At 38.9% G+C, this 15,881-nt stretch overlaps 2 protein-coding genes across 4 annotated transcripts in view; both read left to right on the forward strand.

The window, feature by feature from the left end:
- PSAT1 (phospholipid sterol acyl transferase 1) overlaps positions 1–3,808 on the forward strand; it is a 39,225-nt gene extending 35,417 nt beyond the window's left edge. Inside the window, exons 9-16 of one of the 3 annotated variants that reach the window (XM_078592160.1) lie at positions 1,640–1,734; positions 1,972–2,023; positions 2,109–2,180; positions 2,298–2,466; positions 2,532–2,636; positions 3,014–3,098; positions 3,173–3,274; positions 3,359–3,808. In XM_078592160.1, the coding sequence (XP_078448286.1) occupies positions 1,640–1,734; positions 1,972–2,023; positions 2,109–2,180; positions 2,298–2,466; positions 2,532–2,636; positions 3,014–3,098; positions 3,173–3,257 (663 nt within the window). In that variant the 3' untranslated portion in view covers positions 3,258–3,274; positions 3,359–3,808. Of the gene's footprint in view, positions 1–1,639; positions 1,735–1,971; positions 2,024–2,108; positions 2,181–2,297; positions 2,467–2,531; positions 2,637–3,013; positions 3,099–3,172; positions 3,275–3,358 lie in introns of those variants that run through there. The other 2 variants (XM_078592159.1, XR_013585017.1) reach the window with 2 other exon arrangements.
- A 6,530-nt stretch (positions 3,809–10,338) lies between these two features.
- On the forward strand, positions 10,339–14,877 carry RPN10 (regulatory particle non-ATPase 10). Its single transcript, XM_078592163.1, has 11 exons — positions 10,339–10,455; positions 10,560–10,673; positions 10,828–10,933; positions 12,557–12,671; positions 12,751–12,960; positions 13,031–13,319; positions 13,406–13,532; positions 14,055–14,158; positions 14,244–14,312; positions 14,554–14,624; positions 14,728–14,877. The coding sequence occupies exons 1-10, from the start codon at positions 10,444–10,446 to the stop codon at positions 14,599–14,601; spliced, it is 1,194 nt and encodes a 397-aa protein (XP_078448289.1). The 5' UTR covers positions 10,339–10,443; the 3' UTR covers positions 14,602–14,624; positions 14,728–14,877.
- Positions 14,878–15,881: the final 1,004 nt, after the last annotated feature.

Below are 15,881 nucleotides of genomic sequence, written 5' to 3' on the forward strand. Positions count from 1 at the left end.
CTTTGTTTGAAACCCCTCCTCACTCTTAAAGTCTCACCTCTTTGACAAAACCATTATGCTTCTGCTTCTCGCTCTGGCGCATTAACTCACTTTTACTAACGAACTTAAAATAGTGCGTAACACCTTTTGCTAGCGTTCTGCTTCCATTAGTAAGTATGTATATACCCCCATCCTTGATTGAAAGACTCGATGTTTTCTCCTCTTTGTTATTGATGTCATTAGTAATGTTCCATTAGATAGATTCCAAATTTATCACAGTGTATCTTTGACTTTTTCCGCTTTCCTCTTTAGTCTAAAAGGAGCTAAACTGGCATTATATCAGCAAAAAAGGCCCAAAGAGATGGATTCCATGCTGTTTGGCTTGTAAATTTGGGATTGGTTATCTCTGAGTTGTGACATTTACTTTTATGACCGTTATAATCCTATTGGATTTGGATCTTAATATCTGAACCCGTTATGTACTTTATGAAGGCCATTAGCCCTAAATATAAGAATGATTGGTTTTCACGTTTCTATGTGGCTCAAAATCCCTTTCCTCCTGCCCTAGTACAAGCCATGCTGTGATCTTCCAGAATCAGAATGCTGCTTTGGAAGTCTAAGAGCTTCTTTATTTAAGAAAGAAAAGACCCATGAAATAATAAGATCAATGGAAATCATGGAGCTCTTTGGATATTTCCTTGGAAGAAAATGCAAGCGTAAATACATGGACAAAAACCATAACATTAAGTCTTGTTAGATCATCACGGCCCAGTTAGGGCTAATTTTACTAACTTATGGGCCTGAGGCCATGTACGTGTAATAGACTAATCCTAGGGATCTAATGGAAAAACTAACCTAAAATGGATTTAAATAAAGGCCCAATAAGGGCCCATTAACGGCCCACTAAGGACCCATTAAGGGCCCAATAGTGAGGGGCCCATTTAGGGAATATATTAGGTCCATTAAGGACCTAATATATGCTGGGCCTGATTTATATCAGGCCCAGCCTCCAACAGCTATAAATATAGCTGTTGGAAGTCCTTTTTGAAAAAGGAATCTCTTCTGCAGCTTTTTCCAACGGTCAGTTTTTGACCGTTGGACAAAAGCATTAACCTCTCTCTCTCTCTCCGTGAAAATTTGTATAAAAGGGGCATCTGTTAAGTAATAAAGATCAGTTCATTTTTGCCCCAATTTTTCTGTCTCTTCTCCACATTCTCAGAAATTCTCTCTGCAGTCCACTATCTCATCTTTTCCTTCAATTTATTACAAGTCTTAAGCTGAAATACTTTTAGTTGATAGGGCTTGGTTAGGAATGTTTAGTGAGGGAGAGAGGACTCCAGACAGTACAGAACCTCCATTAACTCAAACAGCTCCAGGGTCTCTAGGTTTCCATAGGGGAGAAGCTTCGAGAGCAAGAGGGAGAGAGGAGCAGGAAGAATAAGAGCAAAAATGCACTGTTTATTTCATCAGGTGAAATATTTAATTTATGCACAATTATTGGATCCTCTACCGTTAGGGTGATCTGGACTTGGTTAGGAATAGGGTAGAACAGTGACAAATCATGCAGGGTCTTATACACAATTATACAAATCTATAAATCTATAAGAAGTCTTCTTGCCAACAGTTTCTGACTTCTAATAGTTAATATTGATTTGAACAGGTCGGATATTACTTTGCTCCGAGCGGAAAACCTTATCCTGACAACTGGATTGTAACAGACATCATCTATGAACAAGAAGAGACTCTATTTTCGAGGCATGTGCTTTCTATCGGTGCCACAATGGTGTCTCATCTGAAACTCAATTTTCAGTCTCCTGGACTTATAAATTAACTATCGATCTCTATTAAATTAACTAAATGAATTTTCTTTGTATCTTCCTGAGTCACTTTTTTAGAATGTTAATATTTAGAAAATGATGAAACCCAAGAATAGATTAAATATTAATGTTTAAAATTAAATTATCAGCAATGTAACATTTATATTTGTGTCAGATCAGGGAAAAGAGTCAGAGGAAATCCTGGAGCAACAAGTGGAGATGAAACGGTACGCTCAACCTTGACAGGAAACCTTTCAGTCTCTCTCTCTCTTTTATTTTCTTGTTTAGGATATAGAATGCTTCACATTACAGGTACCTTACACTTCTCTCTCTTGGTGCAAAACCTGGCTCGGGTCCAAAGTGAACATTACTAGAGCACCTCAGGTCCTCTATCAACTCAACCACTAAACTTCAACCAAGTTTAACGTTCAATGTACTAAAAGAATCAATGTTAATATATGTTATTCACAATAAAAACTAATTTCATTAAATGGTTGGCAGTCAGAACACGACGGATCCGATGTCCAGATCAGCCTGAATGTGGACCATCAGAAGGGGAAAGACATAGTACCAAACATGACCAGGACCCCACATGTGAAGTACTTGACATACTACGAAGACGCTGACAGCATCCCAGGGAAGAGAACAGCTGTTTGGGAGCTCGACAAAGGTAATTAATTTGTTATGAGGTATGATTTAGTAAATCCCCCTGAAGTGCTGACTTTTAATGTGCAGCAAACCACAGGAACATTGTCAGATCGCCAGTCCTGATGCGCGAGCTGTGGCTGCAGATGTGGCACGACATCCACCCAAACGCCAAGTCGAAGTTTGTCACCAAAGGTTTAATTCTGCGTATTTTCATTAAAGCTCATGGACGGAAAAAAAACAAAATGCGACAGAGTTGAATCCATCATCAATCATCCATCCTGACCTCGGAATGGAAACAGAATGAAACCCCTTACTGGCTCCCATAATGCTCCCTCTCCATTCTTCCGTGTTCCGTCATCAAACTCAATGCAGTCAATCTAATCTTTTCTCTTCCAGTCATTCTTTCTGTTCAGCCCCTTGAACAGGAACGGAACGGAATGGAAAGGAATAACAAGCCCTGTAATGGATGACTGAATGGAAGCCCATTTTGTCCGTTCCAAACCAGTGTCTGTCATCTGTCCAAAGGCCTTTTCATCATCTTTGGATCTAATATGTTCCTCAATAAGCAGCTAGAAGGGGTCCACTTAGAGACGTGGACTGCTACTGGGACTATGGGAAAGCGCGCTGCTCCTGGCCCGAGCACTGCGAGTACAGGTCAGCGTTTCCTTTCTCTTGTCTTTTTCTTCATTGTGTAGCTTTCTGGTGGCTGAGGATGGTCAACGTTGCAGGTATGTGTTTGGAGACGTCCATCTGGGGCAGAGTTGCAGGCTGAAGAACGCCTCCAGTGAACTTCTCCTACATTATGTAGACTAAATGGCATCGTCCCCAAGGTATGACTGATAATATAATGGCGGAATAGTTGGTCTTATCTCCGGTTCTTAATGCTTAGAAACCTGCTTCCATTTTTCTGGCAGGGAACTCCATGGTCAAGGGTTTAACAGAGACCAAGATATTTTAATTATATTAGATGGGAAAATAAGTCACAAGTTTGTCAACTTGTGCTGCATTTTCTTGGAATCACCTCCATTAGAAATCAAGAAGAAAGAGTGTGAGAAACAGTGGAAGAGGAATGGAAGGGAGAGAGTACGAGACAGAAAAAGAGAGGAGGTAAGAGAGAAATGTCGATTACACTGATGATTGTAGAGTGGAATAGATCAAGAAGAAAAGCACAATAACCTTTATTCAATAATTCAAAAAGTGTACATTACAATGGTACATATAACCTATTTATACTAGCCCTCTAACGGCTAGTTAACGGCTAGTTCGACTAGCCGTTAGCCGTAATTAATGGGCCTGATGGAGCCCGATAGTGGCTTAATGGGGCCCGATAATCCTCTGATTCTACTTGGGCCTATTTTAATGTATTTTTCACATAATTCTTTCAGCCCATATCTCCAACAAGAAAGAGAGAGTGGATGGAAGAGAGGATGAAAGAGAGGTAGTGAGTAGGAGAAAGATGAAGAGTAATAGATTGGGATAGAAACCGGGAGAGATAGACAAGGATAAAATGAGAGATATAGAGATAAAGCAAGAGAGGAAGGGAGAGATAAAAGGAGAGAGGTAGACAGAGATAGAGAGAGAGGAGACAGAGAAAAAGAGATATGAACAGATGTAGGGTAGGGAATTTCTATAACCAGACAGGAATTTCACGAATTCTTGAAGGACCGGACCTGTTTTGTCCAGTCCCTTTTAGTCCAGATTAGGGTTCAGCATGTACAGACGTGATGATGACATGATGGCGATAAAATCAACATGACAGTGTCATCATCAACAGCGTCTTCGTCTTTCACCATGTCATCCATCCCAATGGCATAAAGAATTCTGGTACATCACGAAGATGTTATCGTCATGTTAGTGGGAGCAGTAGGTGTCATCCACAGCTGTCATCTTTCTCTCTCTCTTGCTCTCTCTCCCGACTTTCCCTCCCACACTCTCGCCTGTCCTGTCTCTACTGCTCTCTCTCTCTCTCATGCCACCATTCCCCCTCTCTTCCCAACTGTCTCTTTTGTCTTCCATCCCTTCCTCCGGCCTCCATGGGCGAAATCCACCACCACTAATGTATATGTCTCTCTCTCTCTTGTTCTCTCTCTATAACTTTCTCTCTCTTTCGAAACAGAATGAGCATGTTTAATTTTTTGAATTATCCATATTTTGATGATAATTTACATTATAGTGAACAAATTCATCAATAAATCAACTAATATTTTATTGTCATTTCACATGTCCAGAGGATGCCACCATCCTTCACGTCACATCAATAGAGACTTTCATCATGTCACATCTTTGTTGACAATTGCTACAATGCATCAACCATCATGTCCTGATCGACATCATGGCATTCGTGATGAGTGTAGAACTCAGTATAGACCAGATTTTCTACCAAAAGACAAAACTAATCCTTTATTTGTCCCTTTCTTTCTCTCTCAAACTCTTTACTGTCATTGTCACAGCACTCGTCGTAAGTGTTAATCTCCATCTTTCTCTCCGTTGTATCATTCTCAGGCCATCATCATAGTCTCCCACCTTCTCTTCCAGCATCCGTCATTTCTCTTTCATTGAAACATTGGGCTCCTGAATTGTTGAACTACAGGGGGGGAATTCAGTAAATAGTTTAATACTATTTTTTTTCTCACAGCCTTGTCCAAGGATACTGCTTTCGCCTTTTGTCTTTATATGCATCCACTTTTCATATTTGTGTTTCAAATTGAATGAAGAAATGAAATTGAAACTCCTATTTGTGGCATTTGATCGCTAAATCTCCTATGAAAAGCTTACGGTACCAAACTATCAGACCTTTGAATATAGGAAATTGGAACCAATGAAAGTTACACCTAAATATAAGATTTGTGTATAACATATTTCTATACTTCACTACTCAAGATTATACCAACGGAGTAGTCATCATCCTTCGCCAGCAACCCAAACCTTTCAATATTGTGAGAAGGGAGAACCTACTTGGTCCACTAGACATATCTATAATTATGTCCATAAATATCTAGGTCTCCTTTATTTCAAATGGGATATCTCAATGTTGTGTCTGACTTAAAACTAAATAAGGGTATGTAATCTCTCCTTTTTAATAATCTAACCTATTGTCTTGTGTTTTTTATGAGTATCGCCGTATGTGTACATCTTTGGAGTAATGCAATGGTTCTTAGCTTTATATACGCTGGCAGCTAGCTCTAATTTCCCCACTCACTACTAGATTAGCCCCTGCTCTCAAGCTCCATGACCATTGGAAGTCGGTCCCGCTTTTCTTGTACTCAATGAATATAGACACATGCACAGCAACCAACAACCCATCAATGCAGCGGTTTTTGATTTTCCAGAGTTGACTATCAACTCATTTAATGACATGAACATCAATCTGTTCAATAGCATGCACACTAGGTCTGCGTTTTACACCTATCATTTTGGTGATATGTCACAACCTTATCCATGTAATCGTGCATTGACATTGTCATATCAGCTACAAAAGCATCAACATATCCACCATATCTTCATTAAAATTACATAAGTTCATCACCACATCACATTTTTAACATATCATCTTGTGGTAAAGTTAGCATCTTCCATGTCACCTTCGAGATGCTTATTTTCTTGAGATAGATATTGTCAAGAAAACATGGAGACACAATAATTTAAAACTAGATATGAAAGCCTCAACTCAAAATTCGACTGTTTTTATAGAGTTTGCACATATTGCACCGCATGGATGACTGGTAAAATAGTTATTTGATATGTGGACAAATCACATAAAAATATTTATCCATAAAAGAGTTAAAAAGGGAAAAGAGAACAAATCACAGAAGCAATTAGCTCCAATTTGATCAAGCAAATCAAGGCCAAATTTGGTGATTTTTTTTTGTCGAAAGAACATAGTATGTTAAGATTCAAACAAAATAAAAGTCACTACAATAATGTATAGACAAACATAAGTACTGGTAAGATTATAAAAAAGTGATCAAACTTGTCTCTTTGAGTAGAACAAGCTTGATCATGCACTAATTATACATCTCAAGAATGGTAAAACTCATCTCTTCCCCACTCCTTAAGAGCCTCCTTAAATCCTAGTGTATGGAACTTCCATTGAGAAACATGTACAGTGTCCCAGGTAATATTCATCAGTACAAATTATTCATTATGATTTAAGTGTGATGCTTATAAATAAAGTTCATGAATACACACAACTAGAAAGTAGTATAGTGATTACTAGTCTTTGAACACATCTTAATATTTTATTCAAAAGATACTCAAGATGGACATAGAAATATCTAGATGCAACAAAAATATCTAGTCTCATTCATGTGATGAGTATAGAAAATCCCGTAATCCCTATTTTGGGAATACTACATACATATAGTGGGTGCTATTGGGAATAGAGTTCACTAAATTGATATGTTCAAATTCTTGAATGACGCAATAAATAACATCAATTAGGTTAATTCATGTCACAGTTGTTTAAGTATTCCTTAGAATCACGACATAGAAGATACCTTGTGGGTGTGCGTTTGTGTTTTGACTATGACCTATGTGTATCTAATCATAAGATCTTAAACAATCTAAGCTCAAATATAGGAAGAAGTTTATGAAAGTGATTGTGTGACCAAGATGGTATCATCCACCCATGATATATAATATAAGTTTGACTCAAGGAAGAAGATATAGTTATATCACTTGCCTATGTCACAAAACTATAGGAGAAAGTGTTTTATGATGATCTCTGATTTATTCTAAAACCTAATTGGTCCAACTATAATGATTAATTAGGGAGTGATGGTTATGAACAGCTAATATTTTCTAAAACCTTGCACTAATCAAGGAGTATACATACATGAAAACTAATATCAACAAAAGTCTCATCAGAGAGTTGATATGCTCGTTGGTATTTTCTAGAGTGCAATGTATCATTTGGAACCTCATGAGCTGACATCTCAATCTCTAGGTTGAGTTATATAGATCCTTGATTTATTAATATATATGACCATATATATTTTCAATTTTTTAGATATTATCATATATCATACAAGTTGCATCTCCACACACTTGCATATAGAAAATTATGAATCAATAATAAACCTAGTGCCTTTTAAAATATACTTATATTGAGTTTGCCTTCAAGTAAATTTTAAATGCCTGCTTTAATTGGAAAACATTTTTATCATCACTTGATCATTTGGTGAAAGTCTAAAAGTTCCTAAATTGGGCCGCATATGAGATCGGGGTTGTTTATATTTCATGGATTTAATGTGATCTCTTATAATTGTCAATTTTTAAATTTTGGTTCTGGCGATCATGATTTGATGATGAATAGTTAGAGGATGAGTCAGATCTATCCAAAATCTGATACAATATCAGAGACTCCAGAGAGTGGATTATGCAAGGTGGGAGAAGTTTGGAGTTTGCCTTTTCTTATCCTTTTTGTGTATTTGGTTATTGAGTGGAGATCCTTTTAAAGTAGCGACTATTTCAATTTTTTATCATACTGGTTACAATCATGGAGTACACCATGGAAAAAGGTATCTTCCTTAGACTGTTTGATGCCATGTATCATAATCTTGAATTTAAAGTTCGATTGGGGCATTCTAAAGGGTTTTACAAGGTAGCCCAATTCAAGACAATTCTGTATAAATTATAAATAATAAAGCTTATGTAAATACCCAAGTATTTTAATTGGTAAAAATTTTCTATTACTTGTAATTAGTTTTGGTATTCCTTTATTTTATGGAGCTAGCAACATAAGTTAATTTTTGAAATTTCTTTCATAGCACTAACCATATTTGTGGATGCTCTCAGGACTAATGTACTTTAAGATAAAGGAGAAATGACAGAGTCATATCTTATGTCTCTCTTCTACGGATGATCCTATGAGGGGGTCAATTGGTCTTGAAGATCAACAAGAAACCCTGACACCTGAACAAGAGACATCAATCCCAAAGGGGTTTGGCCTGATTTGACAAATTCAAATGAGTTTACATACTTTTCTGAACTTCATGGGGATACGACGTTTCATAAGTTTGGTCCAACAAGTGAAACTGCATATATTTACTATACTAAGAATTTTTTGATTAAAAAAATGGTACTATGTTAAGATAGTTTTGTTCTATCTCTCTCTATATAGGGTGTGGGGATTGTAAGACATTTGCTTATTATATTTAATTTGAGAGATTTGAAGATCTTTGTCACTCCTCCATGTCACTATTAAGTCCCTCTTTAAAGGAACTGGATGATTTACTCTGGACTAAACCTGAAGAGACATGAAAATATCTAGGAAGAAAATAGCAGTATTTTCAATGGGGTCTACTGTTTACTGATGAAATCAAATTTTAAGGGGTTCATTTGTCTGCGGTAATTGAGTTAATCAATTGTTTTATATAAGACATGGATACCTAAAAATATGATTATATACTGATGAGAAAAAGTCACCTCCATAGGTTTTAATGATCGGGGAATTAATTTCTCTTCAAATTGGAATTTAGGGAACGAGAAAGGATGGTTATAAGATAATAAATATATTTACGCCCATAAATCTTGATGGATCATGGAAAAAGTTTCTTTATCTAGGCCTTCCAATGTAGGAGAATTTCTAAGATGATTTTTACATGGAAATGGGGGTTCTATATATAGAAGTATGAATGGGTAGAGAAGGGAGAAAAGTTGCTCTCAAAATTTCAGTTAAAGTCCTCCTAGTTTATTGGATATTGTTGTCTGAAGTTGGGTCATTATGAACCATTGATTTTCTCTGTCCTCATCAATCCATGCGTCAGATCACCATCTTCGCATGATAAGTTCCTCAACTTTCCGAAAATTCTTTGACAAATTTCTACCAGCATGAATCCTGTCAGCGAAAAGCACATTCTCAAATTCTGTAAAATGTGCACCTCATTTTATGTGCAGAATTTGTTTTAAAAAATCAGATTATTGTGATTGAGTGGCAACAATGCTTGAGTGGTGAATTTATTGTGATTTCAATTGCAATTTTTTATGCTGACATTTATATAGCTTTATTATCACATTTATAGTGATTTTAATCTCCAAATTTTGTAGTGTTGACATGCTTCGAAAGCTATATCTACATTTTCTGTGAAATACACTCCTGAATTTTTTCATCTCACCATGTATCCCTGTATGCATATAAGAGATAGTCATTGATTAGTGCATTGTAGCAGTGCATTAGCTACAACCACCAAGGCATCTAAGGCTTGCATCACTTTAAAGTTGAGGTCAAATTAATTCAAGAAATAAAAAACTACACTAATCATCCATGTCAAGCAGATAAAGAAAAACCCTTTGAGCTGGAGATAGCAAGCGTGAACATGTTGCTTCCCATATCTTTTCAAGATAATGCAGAAATTTCTATCCATTTCAGTGGCAACAATGCTTGCTTTGCGATTGTTCTTCACCTACCATATTTAAAAGATTAAATATTCACAAAATTATTCTTGTCTCCATAATAACTTCCAACCGCATTCCAAGTTATCGACACCACTGCCAGCTCCATTTAGGAAAAAACAAAAATGCCAAGGGCATGATTAATCTCATTTTTCTGTTTTATTATCTTTTCACTCTCCCCACCAGGAATCAATCAAATGATACGTCTAATAAACACTTCTCCGTATTCTTTCCATCACAATGAAAAATCACTTGATCAATAATCAATCACAATTTACATTTGATTAAAACCTTCCAGTCTATTAATTTACAATAGGTGGCTTCCAGCAGATGGCTTTCAGCAGTCTATCATTTTACACCATTTGGTGTAATGGCATCAATATTGGGCCTTTAGTTGGGCCAATATTGGGCTAATAATTGGGCCATGGAGAGGAATCTAGAGACTACCCACTTGGCCTACTAAAGGAAATATAAATTAAAAACCATCACCCAAGAATTTTAGTATTTGTTCTTAGTCTTGTCGCATTTCTTTCTCTTCAAGGAAGACTTGCTGAAGCAGCCATCCGTGATCTTCGAGCGTCTCGGTCGACAAGCCTTGGCAGCAACCATGGTTCTCGAGGTACCCTTCTGAGCTCTCCCTTCAAGGCATTTGCATGTCGGAAAGACGCCTCTTTGATGGATTTTAGGGTTTTCACGCCGCTGACATTGTCCTCTTCTTTGCAGTCGACGATGATATGTATCGACAATTCGGAATGGATGAGGAACGGTGACTACAATCCGAGCCGTTTCCAAGCCCAGACGGATGCGGTCAATCTCATCTGCGGAGCCAAGACTCAGGTGATGATTTTTTTTTTTTTGTAAATCGATTTTTTATTCTCTGTGTTGTTCTTTCCCCGCCCTGCCCATCGGATGCTCTCGAGCATTAGATTCTTTGGCGTTGTTTTCTTAAGGTGGGGATCGATGACTAATCATTTTTGGTGGGTGTGCGCAGTCGAATCCCGAGAACACAGTGGGCATCATGACAATGGCGGGGAAAGGCGTGCGCGTCCTTGTTACCCCGACCAGCGATCTGGGAAAGATCCTCGGTTGTATGCATGGTGAGATCTTAGATAAAGAATCCCTCTATCTGATTTTACTGAAATTGGTTCTCTATTTACTCTCGTTTTCCATTGTCTTGTTTGTGTTTTGGCTAAGCTCAGTAACATTTTTTTCATTATTTTATGAGGGAGTACTCTCTTCTATCTCTATGTCAACATTCACACGTTTTGATGCGGGCTTTAAAATATTGTAACTAGTATTAGTTTCGGAAGATATTTTCTTGGACTCTTTAACTGTGGATGTTTCATTTTCATGATCGCCACCTTGGATAGAGTTTCCATCTTTGACTTGCTTCGGTTTGCTTTGCTTTCCTCATTTCCCCGTTTCTCACCCTTGTCCTCTTTGTACGAAATAGCTTTTCGTTGGAACTCTAAATGGGTCATTCGGATGTTAAATATAATCCATAGCTGTGACATTCTTGTTTGGAACCTTCATTCTTCTAGGAAACAGTTCACTCAGTCCCACGCATCTGCTTTTAGGTTAAAGCATTTATGAATGAGGCAGCTTCTGGCATGTAAATTATGGCATGCATTGTATCATTAACCTGTCTACTTGAATCCGTTTCCCCATTTGCCCCTTCTTCTTCCTTTCTATAGTTTTAATTCCCTTTTTGCAAACGTCCATAATATTTTTATGATTTTATTTTTCTGAGCTTCGAGAGAAAAAAAATGTGTTCCGCCTCGAGTGACTCAACGATCATCTATTCATGGAGTGAGATGTGGAGGATTGCAAAGTTTGCTTCTTTGTTTCTTTGTTGGAGAGGCAGTGGGGGCACTTGGTTCATTTCTATGTTTCTGTTATGATCCCAACTCCTATCGGTGGTATTTCCAGCATTTTCCCAAGTAGTACTTTCCTATACGGTTCTTCCTCTGAATGAAATTCAATGGGGTCTGTCGAGACCATATTCTCATCCATAGGATCCCAGGTGCCCGGATCAATCAAAGTTCAATTCTCTCTGAACTACTCATTTTCAAATGATATCCGCAGTGTTCGCAAATATTCAGTCTTATCCTAAAATTTTTTACCCTCCTCTTTTGTTGATCGCTTGGAGGTTAATGCGATTCATTGTGAAAAATGACATGTTCATGGTTTTTGTTTTTTAATATATTTATGGGGTTCTATTTTCCCCTAAAGGACCCAACTTTGGAGGTGTATTTTGTGTTCTGCCTCGAGTGACTCAACGATCATCTATTCATGGAGTGAGATGCGGAGGGTTGCAAAGTTTGCTACTTTGTTTCTTTGTTGGAGAGGCAGCAGGGGCACTTGGTTCCTTTCTATGTTTCTGTTATGATCCCAACTCCTATCGGTGGTATTTCCAGCATTTTCCCAAGTAATACTTCCCTATAAATACATTTAGCACTCCCCTGAGGAGGGCGGTCAAGAATTTGTTGTGGAATTGGCTGGGAGATCCTCCTAGAGGGGGCACAGCTACATATACAGGCCTGTTCTCATTTGGTTTATTCATTCTCTGTCTCTCCCTCTCTATCTCTCTCTATTCCTCTCTATCTTTTCAACATCACTCTGGATGGAGACCAACCCAAGTTCTCGATTAGTTTCTCTTCCTTTGTCAATTCTTTTCCTTACATTTCATCTTCTTGAGCCTTCTATTTCTTCTGGATCAGGGTTGGAGGTGGGTGGCGAGGTAAATTTGACAGCTGGTATTCAGGTTGCGCAGTTGGCTCTCAAGCACCGTCAGAATAAGAAACAGCAGCAAAGGATTATAGTGTTCACTGGGAGGTAATCTATAGCTCTTGGTCCTCTCCAAATTACATATTGGATAAATAAATCTCGTCTAACAAGTTTATGTGCATGCCAGTCCACTTAAATATGAGAAGAAAACACTGGAGGCGATAGGGAGGAAATTAAAGAAGAACAGTGTAGCCCTCGACATTATCGATTTTGGGGAAGAGGATGATGGGAAGCCCGAAAAACTCGAGGCTCTTCTCTCAGCTGTTAACAATAATGGCAGCAGCCACATTGTCCATGTGCCGCCTGGCCCAAACGTGTTGTCTGATGTTCTCATTAGGTAATGATTGGTTTTTTGGCGAACAAATGAGTTTGCCGTCATTATAATACCTTTCTTATTTCACCTGCAGCACGCCGATATTCACGGGAGATGGCGAGGGTGGCAGTGGATTTGCTGCTGCGGCTGCTGCGGCTGCTGCCGGAGGAATGTCTGGCTTTGATTTCGGTGTTGACCCGAACTTGGATCCGGAGTTGGCCCTTGCTCTTAGACTTTCAATGGAGGAAGAGAGGGCCAGGCAAGAAGCTGCTGCCAAGAAGGCCGCAGAAGAAGTGGCCAAGAATGAGACTGCTGGAGAGCTAACGTCTGAAGCCGGGAGCAGCAATCCAAGTCTTCCTACTGAAAAAAAAGCAGATGTCATGGTTAGTTCATTTCAAATCTCACATACTCGAGAATGTTCTTAGAATATTTCAGTTAATCACACCATTGTACGTTTGAATTGGTGCAGGATGATGAATCTGTATTGCTTCAGCATGCGATTGCAATGTCAGTTGATACCCCTCCTGCCGGGCAGACCAGTGCTGCTATAGCAGATGCAAACATGTCTGATGCAGAAGACCCGGACCTGGCCATGGGTTAGCATTTTACTCACTTGATATGTGGTTAATGATTACAGCAATGTTGTTTTTGCTTTATGCTAATTTTAATGAATTCATCGGAAGATTTTTAAAAAACAAATATAAGTGTTGAGTTTGGTTATCTCTATGTAGTATTCTGCTGATTCTGAAGCCTATTACAAAACCCTAAACACTAAACCCTTGGCCTTAAAATTCTACACCCAAAACTTGAAACCCTCAACCCCAAAGCGCAAGTGCGGAATACCCAACACTGGATCTTAGGATCCTTAATCCTAAACTGTTACCCTGAAAAAATCCTAGCGTGTGGCGATTAATTAGAATTTATTGGTGGTCCTTCGTCCCTTACTGAAAGCTACTCATTTGAAAGCCCTCTTTATGGCTATGCTTCCTCTAAAAACCCTGCGATCGATTCTGATGTGTCATTGTGACATGCTTTAATAGTTATGCGTTCTAATTAATCACGTAACTTTTGACATTATTTATTTTTATTTTTTACGTTGGAATTTTTCTTATGGGCAGCACTTCAAATGTCTGTCGAGGATAGCGGAAAGGATCTGTCGGCGCAGGCAGACATGAGCAAGGTCCTGGGTGATCAAACGTTCATGTCTTCAATCCTTGCTTCGGTACTAATTCAGCTCATTTACTTTTATCTGGAATTTTGCAATTTTCCGTTTGGGTGTATTTTGATAATCAATGATTTTCCTGCAGCTTCCAGGAGTTGACCCCAACGACCCCTCGGTGAAAGATTTGATTGCATCCTTGCAAGGTCAACATGAGGTGGGAATCCTGCTTTCTCTGGCGTTTGCATGTAGTTTTCTAAAATTACCATTTATCAGATGGCGTCTTTGATGCTAGTCTTCATCTAACATGTTTTCGTGAAATTTTAATTTGATTAGAACTTAGTCATATTTAATCCGGAGTCAGCAAAGATGCATTAATGGGTCTTATCTATTTAGGGGCTTACCCCAAACCTTCGTCCGCCCTCTGACTATCCATTTTTTTCTCCTATTATTATTAGGAAAAGAAACCGGAAGAGGACAAGAACGACAAAGAGGAGAAGCAATGATTTATATTCCGAATTGCTTCAAGGTTTTCCCTTTTTCTCTGCGACTCTCGCTGCGTGAGAGAGAGATAGAGAGGAAGAGGGAGAGAAATAGAGAGAGAGGGTCTAATCTAGCGTTTTACTGTGCAGGGTCCAGACAACCGTCCAAGTCGATCAGATAAAACACTGTGGACTGTGAACTGTTTTTGCACTTAATTTGAAGCCATCTTCAATACCGAAAAAATAATAGTTTCAGTCTCTGTTATCCGTTGGCTCATCTAATTTATATTTTTACTTATAGCTTCACGCTTAAAGATGCAGTTTTATGACCCTTAGCTTCTTGACGTGGTTGTCAGTCGAAGTTGAAGGAGAAACCTAGAGGTAGATGGGGCTATGAGTCTGGATCGCCAATCCCTGATTATGAATTGGGAGTTAATTGCAACTTCTTTCTTTTATAGGACATATCCTTCAAAATATATAATAGTTACTCCACCAGAATCATATATTGGCAAACTGATTGGAACCAAGTTATCATTGCCCTTCATGTTAGACCAGTTAAACCTGATTTTTTATTTGATGCTGAAACTAGACATGGTTGTGTGGTGTGGTGCCAATTTTTGTACCAAGTGTGCCAAAATTTGATTGCACCAGACCCACTGTGTGCAGTGCGGCGCTGCCGATCTTTGCACCAGTGCCGTGCAATTGCGCACTGGGCAGGTACGACAAAGGCAATGGCATGGGGGCCGTGCATGGCGAGCAAGACGGAGAGGGCGTGCAGGGTGTGCAGCGGTGGCCTGGGTGTGGCTAATAGAAAAAGACGAGCAATATGAGATTTTTGAGTGCTCTGTGGGCCTGAGCTTCCCAAACTAACCTCCTGGGGTAGCGATCAGGTTATCCGAAGGTTCTTCAATAAGTTACTAGGCCAAAAGTAGCAGCCAAGGATTTGTTCTACCCTCGACTAAGCGGGGAAAGAAAATGAAATACCGGAACCTGTTTCATAACCGGAGGAAGGACGGATGCCCTTGGCGTGGAGGCCTAGAGGATCGGTCCGCTTGTTGAGGTGCCCACTGCCGACAAGCAATATGTGATGTTTTTCATCAGTGATTGCGGTGGACGTTGCTCTTTTTTAATTTTTATAGAAGTTGGTGCAATCCTCACTGCACAGAGGCCTATCTATGTAAGGTGAAACTTTGGCGTCCAATTTAGGAATAATACAAGATCTTAATAGGCTCCTTCAATTAGGGAACGGCAGCTGTCATCAGTTACATCACACGTCACAGTGATGGCAACGTGACGGCGACGAT

The sequence above is a fragment of the Wolffia australiana genome, chromosome 2 (genome assembly GCF_029677425.1).
Source record: "Wolffia australiana isolate 7733 chromosome 2, ASM2967742v1".
NCBI lineage: Eukaryota > Viridiplantae > Streptophyta > Magnoliopsida > Alismatales > Araceae > Wolffia > Wolffia australiana.